This window comes from Mus caroli, unplaced genomic scaffold (assembly GCF_978045245.1).
Source record: "Mus caroli unplaced genomic scaffold, Mus_caroli_1 scaffold_13, whole genome shotgun sequence".
Classification (NCBI taxonomy): domain Eukaryota; kingdom Metazoa; phylum Chordata; class Mammalia; order Rodentia; family Muridae; genus Mus; species Mus caroli.
Genome location: NW_028227268.1, coordinates 78,330,631 through 78,358,118, shown reverse-complemented (window position 1 = coordinate 78,358,118; position 27,488 = coordinate 78,330,631). Strand labels below are relative to the sequence as shown.

The window sequence follows — 27,488 nt, the reverse complement described above, 5'->3', positions numbered from 1 at the left end:
CCAGAGCTTTCTGTTTGGTGGTTTGTCCTCTTGGAGTTGCCATAGGTTGAAGGCTCTTTTGTATAATGGCAAGTGGAAAGAAGATACAAAATTATGAAATATATAGGAAAAGCTATTCAAACCTCAGCAAATCAATTATGTGTGGATATTTCATAGATGGGATCTACTGTGATTTGAGCTTCAGAGACTCCTATTCATATGTCAGTCATAACACAGGGAGCTCCTGACTTACTGACTCAGTGACTCTCAGCCAGAGTGAGTCACCCGGAGACCCTGAAGAGCCCAGGGTTTTTCCACAGTAGGAGCATACAGCTTTCAGGTACTTTATAGTGTGACTCCCACCACATGACCATGACTGTTCTGTGTGTTCAGTGCTTTCATCAGGGTGATCTGACCTGGATGACATGCCTGGGAAACCATTAGCATTTACTTGCGACCTCAAAACAAGAGTATCATGATTTCAGGAGGTTATAAACAGACTCCTTTGTTATCTGAATATGTAGCTTAGGTATCTTATGCAGAACATTCAAAGTCCTCAGTTATCTCAAAGTATAAAATCAAAGCAGAGTCGGGACTACAGGAGACCACAGAGGTCACTCCATCCTACTTGCTTACCAAGTAGTACTACCTGTTCTGTTTTATGGAGTCTTGGGATCTAAGCAGTGTGCTCAGCACTTGAGAGATTGTAACACCCTTCTATGTGGACTACAACCAGCAACCTCTTGGATGTAGTTTTCTTGTTAAGCATCTTCAGCCTTGGAGACAAATAGTCATTCAACTGAGAGTAGTGACCCAGAGGGTTCAGAAAGACCAATGTGTTTATATACACACAGAGAAGTGAGGGTCAGCCTTGGAGTGGGAAGCAAGCTTTGTGACCTCTGATCCTACTGGTCTTAGCAGGTGCCACCACTTGGCTCTTCTAGATGCTCTGTTTTCTTCTTGGAGGGACCACAGGAATGAGCTGAGAGTTGGCTGTAATAGTCGAGCATGTTTTTCCTGACTAACAGACCGAAGTGGATCCTGTCCATTTTAAAGCTATCCACACACTCTCTGCACCAGCAGCCACCCACTTGGTGAGCAGTCACCCTTGCCAGCGTGCTGCGCAGCCTTGGTAGTTTAATGCTCTGGCTAGAGCATCAAAGCTCTTATAAAGCTGAATCAGAACCAGGCTTCTCAGTCCATCCAACTAACTGTTATCTAAGCTAGAACATTCTGGGATAGAAAAGTGTACTAAACCTGTCCCTGCCAACTGTACTCCATTTTCCCCTGGAAGCATCAGGGACCACATGAGAAGGATCATATCCATGGCTTATTTTGTTGCCTGCTGGTGTCCTCAGCCTGATGGGAACAGTGGCCCCATACAAGATCAGGCTTTTCTAGGTTTTTGAGAGCCACACCTTCAATATTTCAATCACTTTTATGGTTTATCAAGAAAGATAGGAATGGGAAAGAATAAACTCAAGGTGCTTCCTTGATGTGTGTGTTACGAAAATCAAACAAGGACTGGGGTAGGAATCAGAATGGGCATCAAGTGTCATGGGCTTGACAAAAGGCAGTTGATTCAAGGCATCCTGAAGGTGCCCAAGGAGACGCTCTCTACCTTAGGTTAGCATCTAACCTAGGCTAACCAGATTGCTTCAAAAGATCTGTCTCCACATAATGAACTTAATAGAACACATGAAAAGGAACATCCACCGAAGCAGAGCATCTACTCTCTTCCCTCCCTGGATCCCTACTGCCACTGCCAAGTGGGTACCTGAGTCCTGCTTCACATTGCTCAGGCAAGGTGGCCTACAGGAAGACAGCATCAGGGCATCTGCTGGTTCTTTGCTCTTCTCCTCCTTTGAAGTATCCTAGGGAGCTATGTCTTAAGTTAGGAGTTCTGTCTTGGTAAAAAGCTCATATTGCAATCTCTAGGAGAACTTAGCAGATATCCTTGTAGAATTAACAAGGTCACATAGCCAGGTAGTACAAGACATCAGATCTGATCCATATAGTGTAATCTTTAAGAAGTAGATGTCCTATTACCAAGAGCAAATACAATCTAGGTGAGGGAATAATAAAAGAGAGTGGACATGCAAGGGGAAAAGGTACAGAATAAGCCAAGTGCTACCATAGCAGAGAGTCATAGTGAGAGCCAGGGTAGAGGTGATGATGGCAGATAATAACAAAAGATAATGAAGCAAACATGAAATCATGTGGCCATCTTTTGGTTTTGATGGGGCAAAATAACTCATCAGTCAAGTTCAAAGCCATTTTGTCAGGGCTTGGTTTGGATAGGATCAGAGCTCAATAGTGTAAGATCTATGAAAAGAGCTCTAGGAAAATGCACTTTGAGTAGCTGGCAGTCTTTGAGCCCCTACTTCCAGCCAGGCAGCATGTCAGGTGTTTGTGATGGCTGTCATGCAAGCCTGGGGATGGCTGTTCTCTTTCAGGGACAGGAGCTGGAGCTTAGGGGACAGCTAGTAAGTTGGTCTGCTACTAAGTTTTTCAGTGCTAAGGAAGGAAATTCTCGGGTTCACACAGAAACTCTCAGGTTCACTTGTGGAGGTCAACCTCACAACGATTTTTGCTTTAACCTGGACCATGGTCCTCATCTGAAGATCTTATCTTCCAAGAGTTGTGCCCCCCCCCCCAACCCCTTGCCAGCACTGCTCCATGCTGAGGGTGTCCCTATCAGTACTGTAACCTTTGCCAGTCTTATAGAAGTGACATGTACACTCTCAAAGAGGTAAAAGGGAGACCCTTTGCTTTCTAGATGTGTGTGTTCTGTTTGGAGTCATTAACTTCTATGGAGAATTTATCCTTTTCAAAGCAAAGACCCACGCTGTAGCCAAGGAGTAAGACAACTAACCAGGTTGGGCTTCTTCTCTTGAAATGGGTCCCTGCTTATCCAATGTCTTAATTCCTAACCATATGATTGGTGGACACGCTATCTGTAAAATCCAGTTCATATCATCTGAAGTAGATTTTTTTTTAAAAAAAATCTTTTTCTCCATTTCCCTGACTCCATAGCCTGGATGGAGAACCGAGGCAGGTGAGCCAGGACAAGCAGATAGTGATGTAGGTTAGCAGTTGATGCCATTACGCACAGTCTTTTTTTAGCTGAAGAATTAAAAAAAAGAAGGAAAGAAAGAAAGAGGCAGAGAAAATAGGACCAGAGTAATTTACCCTCACAGTACTCTCCCCCAACCACATCATCTTTTGCAAATGAGTAGTTTAGCTTGGCTCCCTGCTGTCCCTTGAGGGTTGGGAGAGAGAGAGAGAGAGAGAGAGAGAGAGAGAGAGAGAGAGAGAGAGAGAGAGAGAGAGAGAAACTCTGTGGGTGCCTCATGAGTGCGCTCACCCTCACAGGACTCTCCTGATTACATTTTCCATCCTTTTGTTCTTTTCTTTTTTATTGTTTCTTGCCCTTTTCCCTGTCCTCCCTTTCACTCGGTTATTTTACTGGTATCCTTAAGGTCTTCTTCCCTACTCCCAATTACTTAGAAGAAAATGCATTGTAGTGTTTTATGTCTAAATTGAGGAAAACCACCAGGGTTGATGAGAGCTAATGTTGAATGTGGGGGTGAGTCTTTTTTTTTTTTTTTAACTTGACCAGAAATGGGCTTGATGCTGTTGCTTTACCACTCACAGGGCTGTGGAGCAGGGAGGGGCCTGTGCTACTGTTCTCTACAGATCATCATCTTTTCAGTATCTCTTCTGAATTCCTTCAATTTTGAAACAATGAGTAGCAGTTGGCTTGCCTGCCGGTTGTCTAACACTGGGAGAGGTACCACAGGCAATTAAAGTCAGGCTTTGTGGGATCTGGTGTTTTACTTGGAAAGACAACTTGCTCCCATGAAACAAATTAGAGAGTTGCATAACATTTATATAATCTAGTATTAAATTTGTGGCTTGCAATTCATGGCAAGGTTCTAGAAGACAGAGGGGACAGAGGCATAAGAAGGAGATGGTTCGAAAACCAATCAAGTCCCAGTTATGTTTGGATGGTTCTGTGGTGGATATTTTAGGCTGTCGCGATCCTTTTATTCAATTACAGAAATAACAAGGAGGAGGCACTCTAAGGTACTTTATTGGCCTATTTTGTTTGTTTGTTTTGTTTTGAGTGTAACCTTAGGATTGTTGGGCAGGGGTGAGGGTGGGGGTTGGGGATTGGGTGGGGCATATTATATTCCAAGCAGTAGTGTAGATTTATAGGGGTTAGTCTTGGGCAAAAAGAGTCAAAACTGGGCAGTAACTCTTGTCTTATTGCTCAGAAAATAGGGATTTATTCAGTGTTGGTGACTGGGCTTCAGTTTCCCCATTTGGAAAGGAAGATTCTACACTGCATCTTTTTAAAAGCCAGTTGTGGCACGATTCCTTTTCTCTTGAGCATTCTCCCCAGAACAACGCCACTAGAGCCAAAAGTGGACAGAGATGCAGGCAGGAGGGACCTCCCTTCCCTTCCCTTCCCTTCCCTTCCCTTCCCTTCCCTTCCCTTCCCTTCCCTTCCCTTCCCTTCCCTTCCCTTCCCTTCCCTTCCCTTCCCTTCCCTTCCCTTCCCTTCCCTTCCCTTCCCTTCCCTTCCCTTCCCTTCCCTTCCCTTCCCTTCCCTTCCCTTCCCTTCCCTTCCCTTCCCTTCCCTTCCCTTCCCTTCCCTTCCCTTCCCTTCCCTTCCCTTCCCTTCCCTTCCCTTCCCTTCCCTTCCCTTCCCTTCCCTTCCCTTCCCTCTTCTTTTCTTTTCTTTCCTTCCAACCACACCCAACAGTACACAGACACTATGCCCATTTGCAAACTAATTCTTAGAACGTCATAGAAACAGTTTAATTAGCTACAACATTGACTCTTCCTATTGCTGCATATGCAGTTAGTTCCTGCTCTCTCTCTCTCTCTCTCAATTCCTCAGTCTCTAGTATTTGCTCCAAACAAGAAATATATACCAAGGTATCTTCCAAAATCTTCCAGGTAGCTACCTGGAATGCCAGCTTCTACAGATATTAATAGATGCCCCATGCCAGATGAGAGGATGAAACCCTTTTCACCCCATTAACATTAGTCAATATTAAGTGAAACATTCGACTTATCCGTGGATAACTGTTGAGACCCCATCATACCCGAAGTCCTTAGGATGTCAACAGGTCTCAAGCTTCTGTAACTACAGAGCCATTCTCCTTAGGGAATCACCTTACAGGAGAGATATTATCTATGGGTGACATGCATTTTGATTTTATGATAATGAAGTCAAGTTAGGAAATTCAATGGTGAGAGTGATGAGGGATGGAGAGACGTGAGAAAAATCGCCTGAAATATTTGCAGAGTATTATCCAGATTAGACTTGGAATGCTCTGGGCCATAGTTCTTTAATGCTACAAGGCCTTGAACAGACTTTCTCTCATACTCTGCATCTGGTTTTAGTCAGTGTGCACTTGGTGTTAGACGCCATGTGATTTTGTAGGACAGCTCTACTTAAAGACTGGTGATACCCTCGGCTAAGACTGGAGAAGCCAACACTCCAGAGCTATATGAACCAATTAGCCTCACACATGGGGTGCATGCTCTTCTCGTCATCCAGAGCAAAGGTATTGTTTGGATTTAGTTCCTGGAAATGAAGTCAGAGGAGGCTCCCAGTGGGGAGAGGGGAACTTTGGGTGGATGGAGTTAGGTAAATGTCAGTTTGCAGGGCCTGGGAAGCAATTCTGCAACTTGAAACCCCAACGTGGAAATGGAGGGTTTAATAGCACTGTGATGCTTTTTATCTGTCCGCACTGTCTGCTCTCCTCTACATGCAAAGCAGAGGAATGGCTATCATGAAAACAGAGTTTGCTTCCTGATGACGGATATTCAGGAATGGATGGCAATGACACATGCATATAATCTGTTGCAAGTTTCCCAGGACCCTTTGTCCAGCCTTGAATTTTACTGGACTTCATGGAGAGTTACAAAGCCTTCAGGAATGTGTCTCAGGCACAAAGTACAGCCTTCTTACTTTGAGAGGAAGAGAAGTCTCCGGAGTAGAAATAGGACTCGTCTCGGGAGCCTGTGAGCATCGCCATGCTGAGGTTACAGCCCAGCTCCTCCGACACCCAGCTTCACACCATTCAGCTTCGGATCATATCCCATATTCTCACAATTTCCCCCATAGTCTGAATATTCTTTCATGAGTGTGTCAAGCTTTCCCAACTTGGTACACTTTATCTCAGCATGCTAGTGACTACCCACATCACATTGTAAATGAAATCAATTCAACTAAATTTTAAAAAAAGAACTGAAGACATATTGGGAAGACAATATCTCAGTAATATTTCTTGAAATTTCATAATAGAGGATATATAAAATGAGTATATGGTTAACGGTAAATACTTGCATTAATTTCTGTTAAGTATATATTAAGGCCTGAAGATACAGATAGAATTTAAAGTTGATTTAATGTGTGGATTTTAAATAAGTAATAGAGATCTAATTTCCTCTCATATTTCTTTTTTCTTTCTCTCTTTCTCTTCTCTCTCTTTCTTTCTTTCTTTCTTTCTTTCTTTCTTTCTTTCTTTCTTTCTTTCTTTCTTTCTTTCTTTCGTTCTCTTTTTGCTTCTAGAACTGTATTTCTTTAGCATTTACCCATGGGACACTCAGAAGATGCTGGACAAACATTTTAGATATGTCCACCTCCATCTCCCCATTCCTGTTCTTTCTATATCCCCCAACATGTTCTTCCCAGCTTCATGACTGTTTTATCAATACCCTACTAAGTTTAGTTAGAGCTCCCCATAAGCATACGGCTCTGGGGCCATCCTCTGGAGCATGTGAACCCTATTGGTGGCTAAAATCTCAATAAAGAATAATTCTTCTCCCCTCCCCCCACTCACTGCCAAGAACTCCTCAGGACTTTGAAGAACAACTTTCAAGCTTAAGTAATTTTATGGGGAATTATTTCTAAATGAGCTAGCATATTAAAAAAAAGATAGAAATGGTCTAATGGCTATTTTAATATAGTTACACGGTTATATCCATGCTCACTTTATTCTTAAAAGTGCTTTAGTCTATATTTTTATCTTTAATGACCAAGTCACTTGTCATTTCCCCCTCTCTATTGATAATTATGTGATACTGAAAGAAAAAGACTTTAAGCTGACATTTTCAATGAGTTCATGATGTGTTCGGGAAGAGTGTGTGTACGCATCCATCACTTCCAACCGGAAAGCACAGGAACATGATGCGCCTAAGCAAAGAAGACCCACACCTGGCTACAGCTGTGCAGCACCTAGGAAGGGAAAGAAAGCTCTCTGTGGGACACTGTTGCTTTCCTGGACAGTTAGTGCTGGGGTTTCTGGGACATCCCTCCACTCTGAACTGGGACTTCCTCCTTCTATCACACAGGCCAGGTTCCTCTCAACTTCGTCTTTCCTCTGGGGTTCATGCAGACCACCCTGGGGTGCCTTCTTTTCCACATCTGCACCCGCAGTCTACCTGAGCTTCCCTCCTAGTCTGTTGAGTGATTGTTTGCTGCAGCTTGTGCGCCTCTGGGTTCTGAAAGCAATGCTTAGAGTCTCCTCGGATAGTTTCTCTTATGGCCGACTTCATCCACTTCTCTCTGCCTTGTACCCACCTCGCTTTAATTCAGAGTTGATAACGTGCGATTTAACATAATTGGCAGCCGCTGAATTTTCCTAAATTTGTGCTTCAAAGTCTATATTGATGTAATGTATTAACTACCTATTATATGGAAGAGACACGATACAGAATTATGCGTTTTATTTTTGTGGATCCGTTACATTAAACTTGGAGAACAGTTTTCAAGCCCTAGTAATTTTATGGGGAATCATTTCTAAATGAGCTAGTGTCTTTTTTTTTTTAAAGATAGAAATAGTTTAAGGGTTGAAGTGAAGGATCTTCCCTCTCCCTTGAAGGTGATGTCCTTGTAAAATTCCCCTCATGGCGCCTCACACAAAGCCCTGAATATCAGCAGTGTTATGTTTGGTGAGTGTCATTAATTAATTCACTCATTCCATACACTCATTCCAGTCCTCAGCAATTGTTTTTATCTGACGAGGCTTCAATCACTATGATATAGATGTAACTTAGTTTTCATTAATACACGTGATGTTCAGATATAGTTGTAGTGTGATATATATGTACACAAATATCTTAACAACAGTCATCAGGAAATGACAAAGGTTGAATAGTAGAAAGAGTAGCTCTTTTTGAGGTGTCGACATGGGTACTTATGTTACGTGTAGGTAGTCGATCCAGTACCCCACATGAAGCTAAGGCCTCCCCCCAAAGCCCTCTAACCTCCCAGATGCTTATTTGCAAAGCTTGGGTTTGAACTCAAGTCCGTCTGAGTCCTGAGCTTTAATTCAAAGTTGATAACGTGTGCAATTTAACATAATTGACGGCTGTCGAATTTTCCTAAATTTGTGCTTCAAAGCCTATATTGATGTAATGTATTAACTCTCTATTATATGGAAGAGACACGATACAGAATTATGCATTTTATTTGTGTGGATCCGTTATACCTCCCAGTCTTCTGATAACATAACAAAACTCACAATTTAGAGAAATAATGTCAAAGTAATGTTACCACCACAGAATTTTAGGACGGAATCTTATCGAGGGGGAGGTGGGGAAGGAATATAATTATTTTTCCAGGTGCAGCTCACAAGCAGCACACCAGACCCAGGTTGTTAGGAACAGGCTCAGTGATAGGGGAAAGGGCAGCCTTGTATCCAGGGTGGAACCGCAAAGCTTAAAAAGCAGACACTGAACCATATTACTGGGCACCACATTGATGAGTATTCATAAGCATGGTGGCTCGGCTCTGAGACACTAAGAAAGAGGTGGCAGCTAGGCTTAATAAATTCTGCTAAAAACAGCAGGTTGTGCATAATGTGTCCCCGAAAGACTTCAAGCCAGAGCCGGTGTAGGGGCCACCACATCCAAAGAGGTTCTACTTCAATTTTCTCTAGAGTCTACTTATCTCTCACTCTGAAGGGGCGTGCAAAATAACGCATTATTGAATATATGTGTAAATACAGGTGGATCGATATGCAAATATGAACTACATCTCATGCATATTAGATGATTCTATATCTTAATGCTGTGGTATCCTGTATACCTTTGAAGGACCTGAAACCCCTCTTCGTGGAGCCCTCTGGGTGAAAGGAAGATTTGTTCCCTGTCAGTACTTTGTCTTTCATTGTGGGGTTGCCTCCTCACCCCCTTACCTCATTCCACAAAGCCGAGTTTCCCTGTAAACTGGGAACTTTGAGAACAAGTATTTGGCCCTTTCTAGAAATGCACCTGGCCTTCCCTTTTCTTAGGCTTTCATTTCGAAGCAGGAGCACAGAAGCAGGAGCACATGGTCGGGCTGGTCTGAATATCGCTCCTTGTGTTTCTTAGAGCCAGGGCTGGGCTGCGCTGTGAGCCTCCATTGGACCTTTGCTTTGCAGCTCTTCTCCAGCTCCCAGACTGTCAGGATGCAGTCCAGTTTTCCATGAAGCCCAGCTGGCCTGAGATCTGCATCCTGGGAAGGGAGCTGGAGGAGGTTTATTTAAACAACAACTTACAAAATAAATAAATAAATAAACCCACAAAGGCAGGGGCAGTTGAAGCACAGCATGTTTATTTTAGTTCTTTTTCTTCCCAATCTGTTATTTTGGAAAATCGATCGCATTGCTGTTCTGTTTTGAGACAATTAACTACATTGATTGAGGGTCACGGTTAACTTCCTGGTCCAAGGAACTGGGCAGTGGATTCTTTTGGAATACTTAATGATACCAGTAGGTTTGTGGTGGCCAAGTCAAAAGCTTCTTGTTTTTATTTTTATTTATTTATTTTTTTAGGAAAAATAAAGAATTTTGAATGGAGTGGGATTGGTTTTTTTCTTCTGTTTTCTTTTGGTGGTTCTGGGATTGAACCCAGACCCTCAAACATGCTAGGCAATTGCTCTACCCTCGGCTACACCCCTAGCCTTGATCATTTCTTTTCTGAACACTTACACAGAAGTTTATTCAGTCTTTAGCTTACTCGTGAGGGCTATTTAATGGCATCTTGCTATTTGGTCACTTCAGTGTTTGATGAGTAGCTCATGAGAACTAACTTAATCCAAGGTCTGTCTGAGTCCCGGGAACCCAGTAAAAGCAAACCAGATCAAGGATATCTCTTCATGGAGCTGATAGTCTATGCAAGAAACCCAGAAAACAACTAAAAACATTATTCTGTGGGCCTTTAGTCCCTACCTGTATCTGTGTCTATATTAAGAAAAATTTTACAGCATTCAGAAACATTACTGGCTACTCCAAAGCTAGGGTGAACTCCCCTGTAGAATTTAATTCCGGAGACTTGAGTTTCAAATGTCTCTTTACCAAGTTTATCTTTAGGGATTCATGAGACCTGACCTCTTTTGCTAAACATTGGTTTTAGCTGTTTCTTGAAAGGAGTAAAGAAAACCAGAATGTTTGTATGTTTGTGTGGTACTCGATGCATCTGCTTGCTCTCTCTCTCTCTCTCTCCCTCCCTCCCCATTCTCCCTCTCTCTCCTCTCACTCCCTTCCTCCCTTCCTCCTTCCCTTCATTCCCCGAGAGATCAAATTCTGATGACTCAACAGGCACTCTTTTGGAATGAAAGACCTCAGCTCCTGAGAGAACTCTGATTAGGCAGGAACAACCCAAAATACATGAATGAGCCCATGAGGCACATGTGGAGGTCGAACTGTGCTGCTCTCATTAATACTCTTTGCATTATTTATTTATTTAGAATGGTGTGTGTGTGTGAGTGTGTGTAGGTCTTAGTATAACTTGTGGCAGTTGATTCTCTATTTTCAGTCATGTGGGTCCCAGGGACTTGAACTTGGGTCACCAGACTTAGCAGCATGCACCTTTATCCCTTGAGCCATCTTTTTAGCCCTGAATTTTAGATATATCTCAAAATGTCATTCCTGGTTACACAAAGACGAATGCTCCAGAAAGAAAGAACAACAAGTCTGTTTCTTTGGCTACTGACATTCATATCTCTTTGGAGCTCCTAAGGTGGGTTTGATCTTAAAGCTTTAATTACGCGTTGTGTTAGAGCTTCCTTATTTAAGTGTCTGTTCCATGTCCATCACTCAGCACCCCCTGCCTATCTCAAAAGAGATGGGTATTATCATTCTAATTGAGAAGGAGGGAGAATGCTGTGCGAATTATTAATACATAAATTAAAAAATTAATCTAGAAGGCGCGTTAGCATCCCTGGAGAAGCACAACCCAAACACAAAACATATTTAATATTATTCTGAGCTCCCACAGAGAAGATCCAAGCTTCTGTAGCCCATGATTCAACTGGTAAACTGAGGCATGGATTGTGGCAATTGCAGAGCCCAGAGTCTGTGTTCAAAGCCCTTTATTGTACTTGAGAGGGTTTTTTTTTTCTGATGATTAGTGTTAATTAGTTTTCCATAGAACAATAACAAACAGCCCCTTCCCTTTTCTCTATCCTGCTGAGTCTTTAGACTTGATTTTTTTTTTACTTGACTTTCTAATGTGGCAGATAGTTAGTTCACGGTTGTGAAGCTGGTGAGGGAAATTTGACATTGTGTTTGTGTGTGTGTGTGTGGTGTATGTTCTAGTTCTCTTTTTGCACATGGCTCAGCACTTCCCATTGCTTTTCTTTTATATAAAGCCAGTGGCTAGAGGACACACATGTAGGCTGCTGGTGGAGTTGCTTCTGAGCTCTGCTGGGGAGCTGTTCTCAGCTTAGCTTCACAGGGAGAACAGTTGTGTGCTTTCAGTGCTCTAGACATGGAAGGTAAAGGAGCTACTAGGGATGAAGTTGATGTTTTCAAAGGCAAGAGAGAGAGGGTAAAGTCCAGAAATTATTGTAAAACGATAAGCAGTCTAGAGAGAGAGGACAGTTGTGGAATGATGATGACAGCCATTAGTCAGGGGAGCTTGCTGCTTCTAATTGGTTAGGTTTCTAAACCTTCCTGAAATTCACTGTCCTTACTTATGAACCACCTAATAGCCATGCCTGCCCCCTGGAGTCTATCGAGCACAAGTCCCCGGAAAAGCTTAGGCTAGTGCTGAGCGCACCGTGAGAAGGCCACAACAGGTCAGTGTTGCCTAGGTCATCACCTTCATTACTGAGTACGAGGGAGCTATAGAGATCACATGCTGTTGCTCCTCAGAGAAGATAGCTCTCCCAAAGACATGCCTTCCCCCAGGACTCTACCACATGTTTTTCTTAACACTCCAACTGTTCATGGATCATGCTTCCCTGCTCCTAGTATCCTTTGGATGCCACAAGAGACCACACACAGACCCATGCTTCCTCTCTGGCCTTCCTGACTTTGCAGGTGGTTTCTTCAGACTGCTGCCTCCACATGCAGCTGCTCTGTCTGCTCCGGTCCTCTCTGTTCTTTCCCCTGCTTCTGTCACGTGGAGCCCTATTTCTCCACCTCCACATCTGGATCTCTCTCTCTCTCTCTCTCTCTCTCTCTCTCTCTCTCTCTCTCTCTCTCTCTCTCTCTCTCTCTTTCTCTCTGGCATCTTTGCTACCCATAGTTTGTGATGAGCCTGTGTCTTTTGGGCCCACACCACAGGGCTCTTCTGGCTCTCCTGTCTGAGTCTGGGGTAAACAAACACTCGTATAGGCAGCTGGAAAGGACCATATTTTTGCGTCCTGGTGGCTGGGTAGTCTCTTCAGGCCATGAAGAGTCAGTCCATGAGTCTCCCATCTTCATACAGTCCCTGATGGTTTCCCTTGAGTCTAATGTGCATGTGTATTTGCTGTTGAGGGGTCAGAGAAAATGGAGAGGGAGTCAGAGGAAACTGAACTTCACCAAAGAACACTTAACCAAAGAGGCTACTTCTGTTAACCTTTGGAGCTTTCCTCTGTGCAGTTACACATCTAATACATAGTGCTCCAAACTGGCATTCTTCTACTTTTCATTTTGATAATAGTTTCCCACAGTAGTTTATTTATAGTATCACTTCCTGTGAAAGCAGAAGGGATGAGCACACATATACACAAGGAAGATAAATAAATCACATTGAAAGTTGTGTAAGTTTAGGAATAAACACTCTTTTAGTGTAGACATTTTATTATTACTGTCTTAACTTCTTTTCATTTTAGATTTATTTTTATTTTGACTTGTGTGCTTGTGTGTGTGTGCATATTATGCATGTGTGTGTGTTTGTGTATGCATGTGTGTACATGTGTGTGCAGTACCCCAAGAGACAGAAAGAGGGCATAAGATCCTCTGTAGCTGGATTGATTTAAAAGCAGTTGTAGGCTACCCAAGGACTTTGTTCTCTAGAAGAACAGCAAGTAGTTTTAACAACTAAGCCATTTCTCAAACTCTTTAATACCTTAAAAATATTTACTTCATTTCTTATTGAAGCCACAGATGTTGAGCAGTGTTCCTTTTCCTTACCATATAGAAAGAATATAGACAGCAGCCCATGCTCCTGTTGGGATATAAGTACAAAGCTAGTCGAGTTGTCACTTTGATAGTAAGTTATTTGGTGAGTGTTTTAATATAACTGGGTTAAGAAGAATGGATTCCTGAAAGGATAATTGTGCCTACTGGAGTCAAACATTTAGTAGAGTTATGAGTATATTTATACATGAATTTATTTCAGGAATCTTTAGAATACTATGTATGGAAGACATTCATTTCGTAACATATTTTTAGATTTGTTTATTTTTATTTTTTGTGCATGAGTGTATTACCTACATGTATGTATGTATACCATGGGTACACCTGGTACCTATGGAGGTCAGAAAAAGACACAGAATCCCCTAGAACTGGAATTACATATGGCCTCCATATGGATGTTGGATACTGAAAACTTAACCCAAGACCTCTGTAAGAATACCTAATGTACTGTTAACGCCTGAGCCATCTCTCCTGACTCTCCTTCGTAACTTTTAAGAAGAGACATGAGGATTCAAGAGTTTCTCCTGGTCTCACAAACTGTTCAGTAGAAGAACGATAAACAGGAAATTCTTGATGGCACACAGTCAATAGTTTTCTAGGAGTCATATTGTGAATGTTGTAATCATCTGAATTCCTACAAACAGGCCGACCACTCTGACTTTGGTTGACTGCATAGAGAACGTGTGGTCAGGAAGTCAGAGGGTAGCCAAGCATGGGTAGGCAAAGAAGGATCTGGACCTGGTTTGGCTCTTGTTCTCTATACAGTATTAAACCTGATCTCCTTGTTTCTATGCCTGTAGATTATAAGTGCTGATTAGAAGATGCAGAGGACAAAAGCACAGACTAAAACAGAAGTCATTTCAAGTGCTTAACTGTGTGGAAGCATTTTAGGGTTGGGGGACAGCACTTCATACTTCGGCCATCACTCAGTGTTTTAATGTATTACAGCAAGATGTAAGACAGGTGACTTCAAATATGATCTTGGTTTATCAAAGTTAAGTGACCTTGCATGTTCTCCATGTTTCAGACAGCATTCAAAACGTTTTGGGAAGGATTTCAATGTGGATAGAATACTTGTTTCCATTCTTATGTATTGGTTGAGAACTTCACACCTGTATACAATGTATTTTGATTATATTCAGAAACTCCGCAACTTGCACCTAGAGCTTCCTCTCCCAACTTCATATCCTTCTTTTTGTCTCTCTCTCTCTTTCTTTTTTTTTTTTCTTTCTGAGTCTAATTAATGCTGACCCTGTATACATGGGTGGGGCCATTGGCTGGAGCATGGTCCTCCTACCAGGGGACACATCTATAAAGAATATCGATTCTTCCTCTACTAGGAACCATTAGCTCCCCAGCTAGGGGTTGATGTGGCTTCCTGAGCCTTGGCAGGGGGCAGTGGGATCCAGATGTACCATTTAAGGCTGATCCCTCCATAGATTTGTGCTCTGCACTTTGACCAGTGTTAAGTTTCCATATGAATCGCAGTCCCCTTCACAAAGATGCATTTTTAATGAGAGCTGAGAACTGTGCTCACCAATGGGTAAATCGAGGCACATATTTAGAAGGTAGCGTGATATTCAGTCCATTTAGTAGGTTGTCCACTAGAGTCCAGGAGCTCCTCAGTCTAATGTAGATTTTCAATATCATTGGTCCTTTTTGTGAGTAAACCCTTAGCTTTCCAGAAAACACGAGCCATGGCAATAGACTTGGTTTCCAGAGTTCCCTTATGGCATGGTCTTAGTGCAATATTTCTTTGTGACTCTCAGTTTCTAGCCAGTAAGCTCAGACTTCCTGTGTATTCGAGAGAAGAGGATGAGGCATCTCTGAGCCCTAAGATGACTTGAGCTCAGTGGTTTCTCTTATGTTTCCAGGAACATTTTGCAGCATTAGTTGTGGATTTTAGCATGAATAACTTTCTCATCCTTCTGCCTGTCACAAGGTGCTAAGACAGTTTCCCTTGGTGGCAACCAGGGGCTGGATATGGTTTTTTATCACCTCACCCACGACTCTCGGGCAAAACACTTCAGCTGGGTGGCTTTCACACTTAAATAAAACCTCCTTCCACACTGTTGCCATCCAACAGTATAAATATAAGCTAGCATTGACTCACTGGAGACTGCCCATAGAGGATATTCTAGCTTCTGTATGTTCGGTCCATGCTTCCGTGTTGAGCTGTTTAGGCCATTGCTGACTTCTCAGAGAGATCACTTAGAATGCAGTTCTGTCACAGGTCAAGCAGTCAAATGCCAGGGATGCTCTTCTTCTTTTTTCTCAAATATCTAGATAATGCTCATTTTATGACCATTAATAATATTTTCTTTATATAAAATGAGGTAAGAGTAATAAAAAATAAATTCTGCTTTATAGTATAATTTGATTGCCAATAGTGTTCAGAAATGAACTTCCTCACCGTGCATGTGCCACTGCATAGAGGCAGGCTAAGCCTCCAGCAGCCCCCTCCCCAACCTTCATTTCTCTTTTATGGAGAGTCTTTAGTTCATCCAGAGCCCTAAGCTATTCCAGGGAGGCAGATCCTTTGCTCTCCCCTTTAAAATGCTTTGATTGCGCCTCTGGTAGTTAATGTGCCAAATGGTCTTCTGGACTTTCATACGTGTGTTCTGCAGCTAATTAGAATGCCCAGGCCTACTGTTTCCTACCTCTGTGCTCTCCACGTGTTTAAGAGCTCAGTTCAAACACCAGGCCCATACCCTCTGGAAAGGCATGGCAAAGCTCTACTCTGATTTGGGCATCTGTTGCAAACAGGTTTTCCAAAGGATATCCTGTAGGAGATAAACCATTTCATTAGGCCAGGTTCCCTTTCCAAACCGGGAAAGTACAGGGCCTGCTGTGAAGGAAAACCCAGATAATGCTATTGTGGCTATAAGCAGAGCACTTGTAAATGTTGTTGTCGGCATCTTTTCCACAGGTTCCATCCAGACGGTATCCACTGACAGGTTAATGACGTGTTTTAGAGCTCTGTTTATAGAGAGCTACGGTAGGGCAGCTGGGACATGAGTCCTTTACATATTCCAGTGACCCTTCCTCCTTCCATGTCTCCTGCAGTTGATAACTCCTCACGCCATCCGTGTTCAGACACCTCCTCGGCACATCCCTGGTGTGGTGGAAGTCACACTGTCGTACAAGTCCAAGCAGTTCTGCAAAGGGACACCAGGCAGATTCATCTACACAGGTAAGCATGCCTGCAAATGGGAACCACAGAGCTCTGTTGACTTCATGAGATGTTTTCCTTGATCGTGTGCGTGTGCAAGTGTGTTTAACGTTGTTTCTGTTAAGACAGATTTTTTTTCCCATTTCAACAAGTACAGGACCGAAGAAATTGCTTTGATTATTATTACTAAAAGTTTATGGAGATGTAATACTTAAAGCTGATGGAGGTGTAATAGCTTTGCATGTTGAAAGAATTGGTTGCCTACTTAGAGAAACAGAGAGCGGGACTATATTAGACAGGACCAAGGTCTCTCTCTAGTAGATTGGCCAGCTTGTTGTTGGAGTTTGCTTATGGAGCAGGGTTGAACTTTGACGAACAGTGCTGCTTTCTTCTAGCCTGCCGCAGCACTTGAATTAAACACATTTGGAAGTTTTCATAGTTATGCTGGGTCGTGCTCTCTGCCCCAGTAAGCTGCATTTGGTCTGCCCCACCCCCAACAGCACTGGCACAGGGACATGCCTTGTGGTAAGCAGCTAGGGTTACAGGGTGCATCTGAAATCCCTTCTACCAGGCCCAGCCAATCAGGCAGGGACCTGGGCTGGCAGGATGTAGAAATATATGCAATGGGCTAAGCAAACACCCAGGGATCTCATCATCGAATTCAGCATCTGCTATGGAAGGGGTGGGCAGACTCTTTGTTTCTTACATGCTCAAAGGTGAGGTGTAGGCTGATCACGGGTGGGAGGTGTGGTAGATTTGAGAGCCCTTGGCTTCACATGACCTGGCTAGCTCAGGAGCTAGCCACTGCTTTTCTTCTCTGTTTATTATTAAGGGTCTGCTAGGCCTCTCCATATAGATGGGAAGTTGAATTCACACAGAGGGGTCTGGAGCACAGAAGAAGTGGTTCTGTTAGCACATCCTAATTAAACCACATAATCCAATGAGCAGGTTTCATTTTTGCTCTAACATTCTACCTCAAAGCATCTTCCCCTATAATTTTATACTATGAAGCAAACCAGGCATGCTTGATAGTCACCCTGTCTCTCTCACACAATGAGAGCTCACCACCAACAGACAGAGACAGACAAACAGAATGACAAACAAACAAACAAACAAACAAACAAACAAACCAAGTTAATATATTTTGACCCTCGGAAATGCCTCCCAGCCCTTTAAACAAAATACAGGGTTGGTGCCTGCCTGCCGATTAGTTTTAGTTAATTGAAAATTATAGGATTGACCCAAGAGGAAAATTTTGTTTGCACTCCAATCACTTTTACAAATTAAGGAAAATTACCACAATTTTGTTTAGCTCAGGTTTCACACTGAGTTCACGAAATTAGCTCAGCCATCCCAACAAAGTCAGCACTTTGTTAGTGAGCGCTTGAAAAAAAAAAGTCGATCTGGAGTTTTGTGGTGTACACAAACGAAGCATAGAGAAAGCTATGATGCTCTATAGAAGTGGGCCAAGTGTTTTTAATTAGGCTCATTGGTTCAGCATAAGTTTTGAAGAACAATCAAAATAGCGGATTAGCTGTTTCTTTTAAATCTAGGGTTTCTTGCCATTCATTTTTCCCATGAGAACTTGCAGATAGCACTGTAAGGTTTTTGTTTTTTTTTTTTAATTCTCTTTTCTTTCTATTTTTTTTAAAGGAGCCTCATTATAGGCTCGCAGGAAAAGGACCAATTGAAATTTCTGATACTGTAACATTCCCCACCGTCATTCCAAGGGGATGGGAGCTTTGCACAGCGTTCCTTGCTGGACTCGCGGTTCTGGAATACATTACAAAACCACAGAGGCCAAATGTTTTCTCTGAGGAGTTTGGACTCTGTTTTTGGCCGAAAATATTTAGGCCTCACTGGTTGCTTATTTACTTTGCTATTAAGAACAAGAAAGAGAAAAGAAGAAGAGAAGAAGAAAAGGAAAACGTTGGTGGGGCGGGAGGCATCAGAAGCAGTCAGCCGTGGCTTCCGCTTTGGTGACAATGTCCTTGCTCAGTACTGCTCCCTTTTGTGGTCAAGTCTCATTTAGAAGAAATTATTGTTAATCAGTGTTTAGTAAAATATACCCTAGAGCCACATGGCCATAAAATTTTTTTAAAAAATCACTGCCATTACATAAATTCTCAAACAAAACGAAACAAAGCTCTTCCTCCCCTCCAAACAAACAAACAAACAAACAACCCAAACCAAACAAACAACCCCAAACAAACAAACAAACAAACACCCCAAGGGATCGACTGATCCACCATTATTTAAGATTTTCTAAACCATTCAAAAATTGCTACCAATTTAAGAAATTACATCTTGGGAAAGCTGTATCAGACTGGAATTAAGATCAAAGATTAAAAACAGCAGATCTGCAAGCGAAGGGAAGGAATTCTGGAGAAATGTGTGTTGATGTGTTCATTTGTGGGAATCTAAATAAGAGCGGGAAGAATTCATGTCTTCAACTGTGGGCTACTGACAAGAAGATGCCACTCGTAATGTATCATAGGAAGAAATCTAGCCTCTTCTTATGTGAGAAACATAGAAATCGAGAGAAATGAAGACAGAGACTCCTTGTCTATCCATCGTTACAGTGACATCACGTGGGTTTAATTAGGAAACTTCTGAGCCTCCTGGTCACTGACACGTGGCTTGTCCTTGTGGTGGGCCCTCAGTCATGGCTAGTGTCCCAGCTCCTGGGCCTTACACAGTTCACCTCTGGGCTCCTCACTCTTCACAAGTGAAGGTGTAGAGAAGAGGCCTCAGTGCCTGTACTTCTTTGTATCCAAACAACTGCTTAGGGCATTGTGCTCATGCAGGTCCCTCTCCAGCCCACTCCCAGAAGTTCACACCTCATCTTTAACATCCATACTACTTCAAGATGTGAGGTTTGCCTTTCTGGAGTGGCAAACAAATCTTGTTTCTTAATGGAATGTCACTGGAATTTTTCCCTTAAAAAGAAACTAGAGAGTATCACAGAACTGAAGAATAACACCCCAATTAAGACACTCCCACTGCTTTCAGAGGGTTTAGGACAGACTTTGGATATAGGAATGTGAAAGGCTCTAAAAATCTATTTTAAGCCAAAACCACAAAAATAAAACCATAAAGGAACATAAATCCTGGTCTAGTTGATGCAATTAAAAACCCACTTTTTAGAGGAAGTAGTCCGACTAAACACGGACTGAAGGCTGACCCCAATCTCTTAAGGATGCTGGCTGCAACTCTCTGTCACTGGTCCTCAGACTCGAGTGTTCCTATTCACTAGATGTATGATGTTCTTGCCTTTGCCCAATCAGAGTCCTGGAGAAGAATGAGTCCTGACTTAAACAGAACATAGAAGCGCCGACAGCACCGGCCAGATCAGACTTTATTGTGTTTCCTCAGTCTTCAGCAAATGTGACGGCAGGGCTGATTTTACGTTTTACAGGTTTCTAAATGAAAGAAACTAAAACCTCATCTCATCCTAGGGTTGTTTTCAGAGTCCTACGATCTTGTATCTGGTCAGTCAGTCCAGGTAGATGAAGTACAAGACCACAGGACTCACCAGATCTCGCTGACTATAGGGCCTCCCCCCAATATCTTCATGCACCCCCTTATTTTGTATGTTTTGTTTTTACAGCCGTTCATTCTCTAAATGAGCTGCTTCCTTTCGGAGCATGATTGGTCCTGCTAAAGCGTCCGTGAGCGTGGGTGCTAAGAGTTCCTTAGGAGCTGTTTAGCTGTTTCGTTACAATTCTTACAACTGGGTTTTCTAATAACACTTTGCTTTCATTGTGGTAATTTCTTCATGCCCAGGGAAAATCAACAAGTAAGCAAACAAAAATTTAAATAAAGAAGGACCACGGGATGACATATGACCAACTTCAACCCGTGGATTAGGGCTGTACTTAAAAGTCATATCCCTTCCCTACAGGCTGGGGAGAGCCCTGATGATTGGCTGGCTAAGCAACCTATCAGAACCTTTCTACCAACTGCGGTCTCATTCTAACAGTGTTCACCTGACGGTGGCCCCTGTAAGAGCCAATCCAAATAGCTTATTAACTGGGGAATGAAGCTGCTTCCTGAACTACTTCCTGTTTGTTCTCCCTGGCGCTGCAGAGCTTGTAGTTCTGCCCGCAGGATGGGCCTTGTGGGGAAAATAAGTTCTGCGGCTCTTGATGACTGTTAATTTCCTTTTTATTTTTCTCTCCTGATCATATTTGTTTTAATCCTCCCTTCCTTCCCCCCACCTTTCCCCCTCCTCGTTTCTCTCCGTCTGTTTCCTTTTTTAATTGCCAGTAATACAGAGCCGCGTAAGGATTGGGTGCTTCCATTTAAGGCAATAGATATAGATTGAGCTCTCAGCTTTGCCATTTACTGCAGAAGCTATTCCTGAGATCTTCATATCATGGCTCTGAGCTCCCTCATTTTTATAAGAAGAAAAGGATAACTTGCTAGGGTTGTTTTTAGAATCAGAGAAATGTGTAACATCTAGAAAGAAGCCAGGTTTTAGCATTGGCATTAAACTGTGGCTATTATCTTTAGTCATCCATTCTTAAAAAAAAATCACTATTTTCTGTGTGTGAGGATTTTGTCTCCATGTGTGTATGTGCATCGTGTGCACTCTCAGTGCCAAAGGACTACAGTCAAGGACTGTACTGGATCGTCTGGAACTGGACTTACAGATAGTTGCACGCTGCAATGTGGGTGCTGGAAGCTGAACCTGGGTCCTCAGCAAGAGCACAAATCTCTGAACTGCTGAGCAGTTGCCGATGCCCCACCCATTGATTTTTGGGTCCCCTTTTGAGAGCAAACATTTCACATCTTGTTTACCATCATCCTCATCTTCCCAGCAATCTAAGATTTGCCTTTAAGGGTTTTTAGTAACAGAATCATAGGCACCAGGACATTGAAGCAGCAACAAATGGAAAAGGCAATGTGTGGATAATTATGGTAACAAGAAACTGAGTTTTAAATAATTATTCCACTTTCTGTTGTCACAACAAAGCCTAGACTGAGTGCTTATAAAGAAAATAGGGTTATTTAATTCACAGTTTTGGAGGTTGAAAGTCTAAGACCAAATGGTCCCATCTTTTTGGCCTCTGGAAAGGACCTCATGAGCTGCCTCACACATGGTGGATGGTGTTGTGGAGTAGGCATGGGTCAGAGTGGTCACGAGTGGGGAGACCAAAGACTGGGGAATTCAGATGTGTACTCCCCATAGCCACCTACTCTCCGAGCAGGAGCCTACAAGGAGTACAGTCGTTCTTCCCAAGGTCAGCACATCCAATAGCCTAGTCACATTAATCACATTCCTTTAGGCTCTTCCTCTTAATGCTGCCACACTGGGCACCCAGTATCTAGAGCATGGACTCTTGGAGGCCAAACCATGGTTTGGATAAGAAATATTTTGATTATCAGTCTTTGGTCTGATTTGTCCCCCCAAGAAAAATACATGGGTTTGCTCTTCTTCTCCCCTGCAATTTCCCCCTCTCTTCTTCAGGACAGTGTAACATGGGCATAACCCATCACCAACCTCCCTCAGGACAGTGTACCATGGGCATAGCCCATCACTAACCTCCCTCAGGACAGTGTACCATGGGCATAGCCCATCACCAACCTTCCTCAGGGGGCACAGGCTAGAATTACCTTCAACTCCAGGCTCAAGACCATTCAGCCCACAAACCTCTGGGCTTTCCTTCTTCCCTTACAGAGCTTCCCCTACAAAAAGAGAGCTGCTCCTTTGGGGCCAACAAAATAATTTTCTCTAAGCAGGAGGCAGAGTGTTAGAAGGGGAAGAATCTCCTGTTCTTTAAGCCTTTTCAAATGTGGATTCATGGCTTCCCGAGTCTCCTGAAAAGCCACCATCTTATCATTACCCTGTAGGAAGCATCCCCATTGGCTCACTCGATATAAGCTGCCACGTAACCTCTTTGCCTGGACGTTCATGGTCCACTCAGCTTTGCCACAGTTTTCTCAGCTACTTACTATGCCTCAAACTCTGCTTTTACCTGGGGATCCATACTTGCCTTAAGTACAAGCACATGCAAGAGTTCCTCTGATGGTATTCTTACCATGGCAGGGGAGTGGACAGTGATGGCTGAGACAGAGGCCTGTAGTATAGCTCAGGTTCTGCACTTACCTTACCGAGATACCTAGGATAGATTCTTACATGCACTATGCCTCATCTTTTTTCATGGTAAAATGGACTAGTTGGAGTAGGTAAGTTTGATATTCCCCACAGCTGATCTTAGGTTGACAGGAGACTTTCTGACATTCCATCTCTCTTGTGCCATGCAATTAAACCACTCCCTCATCATAACTTCCTTATGCTCATGGCTCTTTTCTTCTATTGTTTGTGGATAAGACAGAAATGGATATAGACCCACTAACTTGATAAAGGAGGAGATAGCCTTCCTCCGTCTTAGTGACTTTGTAAGCTGTGCTGAAGCAACTTGACTTAGTATCTCATGAGGTTTTGATAGTTGCTCCCTGATAATTGATTAACATATTGCCCAGAATCAATGGGTCCTCATTGATTGCTGTAATCTGGATGACATGGGCTGTAAATAGAATCTGTTAATTAAGAATCTATCCCTCTGCACTTGACGTTTTCATGCGTAGAATACAATAGTTGGGGTTTCTGATAAGGGAAAAATGGGCTTAGATCTGTGGAATAAATAGTTTTCATTTCCTCACCTGTAAAATGAAGACATTTTAATGGTATTTGTGTTTAAAGAGTAAATAGGTCAGGCAGGTAATGTAGTTCTGATGGTGCCTGCTCTGGTGGGAGTGTTGTCTAAAAATAAACTCAGAATGTAAAGAGCAGAGAGTAAGAATGTTGTTTCTGTTTAAAAGAAAAATTCAAACAACTGGTCATTGGAGCTTTCTTTGATTAACAGTATATGCATTTCAGCTTTCTCTGGCATGCAGACACTCTTTCTTCCTAAACTATGGAGTTGGACTAAGAATATCTGGGTTTAGTTATGATTTCCCCATGTCATCTATTTATATATTACAAGCATGTTTGTAGATTCCTGTTCTAGTCTAGGTGTGCTAAACTACTTCTAGGCAATGCCCTGAAACATAGTTGAGCCAAAGCAGACAGGGTCTCTGTTTTCATTGATCTTATGTCCCAGAGCTAATATGGATGTTCCTATGTCTGTTATGTTAAACCTTGGGAATACCCAGAAAAATAAGAACAGGGTTTCAGATAAGCACATAAGAAAAGGAACCCTAATAAGTCAGAGATAGTTTCCTCTTAGGAAAGATATATGAGCTGAGATTTTAAGCATAACGAAGCATCAGCTCAGGGATCGGTGCAGGGCGGTAGGCTTCTGAACAGAGAATGATTCAGAGATGGAGTGTTTAAGAAGACACTGAATGCAAGCCACAAAGAATAGTTAATACTTATCTTTAGAACCAAAGACAGTTTCCAGAGTTCCTGAAATGGCAGTTGGCTGTGACATTTATAATTTTTGAGACCAGCTAGAAGGAGGGACTACAGACCAGGATGGGAGTTGGAAGTCTTTCTCAAAGGTTTTTGAAGTCACCAAGGAAAGCTCTCTGGCGGCTTGGGTTTCGGTGATTACCAGAGGAGATAGGGTGCACCAGAGAGTTTGAGAGCTGAGGAGTAGAAAGGGAGGGTAGGTACGGAGTGTGGGGGACCAGAGGACTTAAACTGAGCAGATTTTCTTCTTTTCTCCATGCATGATGATGGCGGGGCTCTGACTTTGCTGTGTTTCCCAGGGGTCTTTGTAAGATTCAGTGAAAGGGTGAGTCCAAAGATGCTTTGTGCACGGTGATAGCCTACACACTTACTCATTGTGGAAAAACACAGGCCTAAGCAGCCATTCACAAAGAGTGGAGAATAGGAGGCAAGAACAGGCTTGCTTGCTTGCTTGCATCCACCTCCTCTTCTTCTTCCCCCTCCCCTATCTTCTCTACATCAGCTGGTTTTCACTTTGGATTCAGCTGCAAGAGAGTGTAATGGAACCCTCCCTGTGCTTCTCCACCAGTGCCGTCCTGATTAGAAATGACTCAATATGAAAGAAAAGTTTGGAGGTGGTTGCTTGCCCCCATGCCTTAAAAAAAAAATGATTCTGAGAGAGCTATTCATATAAAAAGAAGGCATTCAGTGTGGAAAGAATGTTTATTCCCTTTGTTTTGGTGCGAAGAGTAAACCCCAACCCTCTTCGCCACCAAAGGGAAGATTATTTTCATAAAATGTGATTTTCCCCCCTCTCTGATCTTATATGTGTTGGTAATTCCGAATCTGCTGGCATCTGTACAGTTAAACCCTGTGGGTACCATAATGGGCACGGCAAGCACCATCTGTAAAAGTAACCATTGTGCTTCAGTGACATCTATGAAATGAAAGCTGTTTCTTCAAAGAATAAAGCCAGTCCGAAGGAAGCACATTATTTTGCATATTTTATGTATATATTCTCCAAGAAATATGACCCGTATTTCCTCTTTGGAGTGGAGTGTAATCAGGACATGAGGAGCTACTGTAACTGGATCATTAAAAGGAATATTTTCCCTGACATTAGAGGTCTAAATGGCCACAAGGCCTCATATACAACCTTGGCTTTTTCCTGTCTCCTCAGAGTTAATAAGTGATAAGGCCAGTAGAGAGATAAATCACAGAAATCCCTGTCCAAAGAAAACATATTGACTATAGCCAAGCAAATAACAGACCATAACCAACGGTCCCATTCATCATTCATGTAATAGGGACATGAAGTATTTCCTACCCACAAAACCGTATAGAAAGAAAAGGCAGACAGGCCAGTGCCCGGATCTGAGGCATGTGATTTGGTTATTAAAGGACATGAACTATTTGTCACATGGCTTTAATCTTTAAGACGTGTTGCCATTTCTAAACTATAAATTGCTGGTAAAGGATTAGAGAGCTATTAACAGCGAATGCAGGAACTGTGTTTCCTATGGGTTCTCAGTGCTATGATGCAATATGAGAAGGTCTTGGAAGCTAATCTTTTTAGTGTGATATAACATGATTTGGTTTTCAAAGCCAATAAAGCATTTGGTTGGAAGTATTCAAGGTTGCTTTCTTATTTTAATTTTAATTATTTTTTCAAACTCAGAACAGTGATAAATTAACCCTTCAGCTTTTAAAGTACGTATCTGGAAATCTCTCCTGAGATATTGGGATGGGTGGGGGAAAGGGCAACTTTATTTCTGTTTGTCTTCTCATAAGATTTATTCCCACTGCTCACAGAGCCCTATTTTCTGTTCTGCTTTTCCATATTTGCAGTGCTGATCCCGTGTTCATTGTTCAAGCTAAAGACGAGAGGGGCGCCCACTAGAGCACTAGACCTTGTTTTTCTTTCTTTATTGCCAAACACTACATGCTTATGTTAGATAATTTAGGAAGCACCAATTAAACGTAAGTAAACTAATATTAAAATTGACCACATTTCTCCCAGCCCTTTAAGCATAAACCCTCTCTATAAAAGTGAGCCAGTAATATTATTTTAATGACATAGATCTTATTGTCTTTTTTTCTCTGAGAATGTCTACCTCATTCCAAAAAATATCTTAGATACTAGTAAGTGAGATTTGTTTTGTTTTGCCATTTAGCGATGTATCGGAAAGACCACGGCATTATGAATTTAAAACAATTTCTAATCTTTGACAATCATTTCACGCTTCACTGGAACTTCCTAAGATGCACCCGAGTCTCTATTAGAAACATCCTGATCTTCCTGTTAAAGTCAGACAGCTTGAATTTGTGTTCTAGCTTTTTTTTTTTTTTGAAAAACCTACAGAACAAAATCAATAGTCCTATACTTTGATGGGGGGCATGAGTAGGAGATGTCAAGATGCAGAGATTGACATATTGGCTGGGATTCATCAATAAGAGTATAAGCTTCAAGGGCCCACTGTCCTTGGAGGTCCGGACCAGCTCCCCAAAGCATGCAATTACAACATGAAGCATTCTGGGTAAAACCTGGATGACCCCAGGATCAGGAAATTCTGGCCATTGCCCTTGGCTGTGTCAAGTAGGACTGTACTTTTTGAAGAATAAATGGAAGCCACCTGAACCCTTCAACCATGCTGGCAATATCTGTCCAGAACTAAGCCCTAGACAGGTTGAGGAAGTCCCTCCTACCGTCTCCCAGGAACCTGCAGCATCTGTGGGCAGAATGGAGACCTCTTCTTTCCTCCACTCATTTCCCACACTCCTAGGGTTGTTTGCTTTCATCTTATTGTTCTTTCCTATTCCATATTTCACCAATAACTTTTCCGTATTAGCTAAATCTTCCTTCTCTCTGTGACACTAAATGTACATACAACACACCTGCCTAGTCCACCCTCTAAAGTCTGCATTAGTCAGGTTCCATTTTTAGCCCACTTATAAGACAAGGAGACAGGTGGAGGCGAGGTAATTCCCTGGAGGCTTATTCAGGCTTGTAGTGGAGGAGGATTCAGATGCCATTGAGGGACACCCGGCTGGGAACTGAGGAAATCCCTGAGGATTTCCCTTGTCAGTGTGTGCAATCTCCCAATTCCCTGAAACCGGGCTGCTGAAGAGGGAAGAACACTGCTGTTTTTAGAAAATATGTGCCTTCAATATTTTAAGTGACTTATATCATGGTGAACACATTGCAAAGTCATATAGATGAGTTGGAATTACAGAAAAAAATGCTATCACCCTTTATCCCTCCCCTGTGAGATAATCACTGTTAGTATTTTTTTGAGTGCTATTATTTTCTATATATACTCATAAGTGTTTTGTCAGAGAGAATAAGAATTTTTTTTTGTAATTTTATATCCCATTTTATAGTTTAAGTCCCAAAACAAAGAGGTCTTCTGTAAGTTCTCCTATTCCTTGAATATATTTTAGTGGATATATTGTAGTCTATTTTATGGCTGATCCATAATTTACTTAATCATTCCCCTATCATTGGGGAGCACACTTGTTGTTT

The 27,488-nt window shown here is 42.4% G+C and overlaps 1 protein-coding gene across 7 annotated transcripts in view; it reads left to right on the top strand.

Annotated features, from left to right (window-relative positions):
• The window catches only part of Ebf1 (EBF transcription factor 1), a 397,327-nt gene that overhangs the window by 290,980 nt on the left and 78,859 nt on the right, over positions 1–27,488 (top strand). For all 7 annotated transcript variants that reach the window (XM_085829017.1, XM_021175730.3, XM_021175728.3 and 4 more), the window contains one exon: positions 16,461–16,587. In XM_085829017.1, the coding sequence (XP_085685143.1) occupies positions 16,461–16,587 (127 nt within the window). The remainder of the gene's footprint in view (positions 1–16,460; positions 16,588–27,488) is intronic.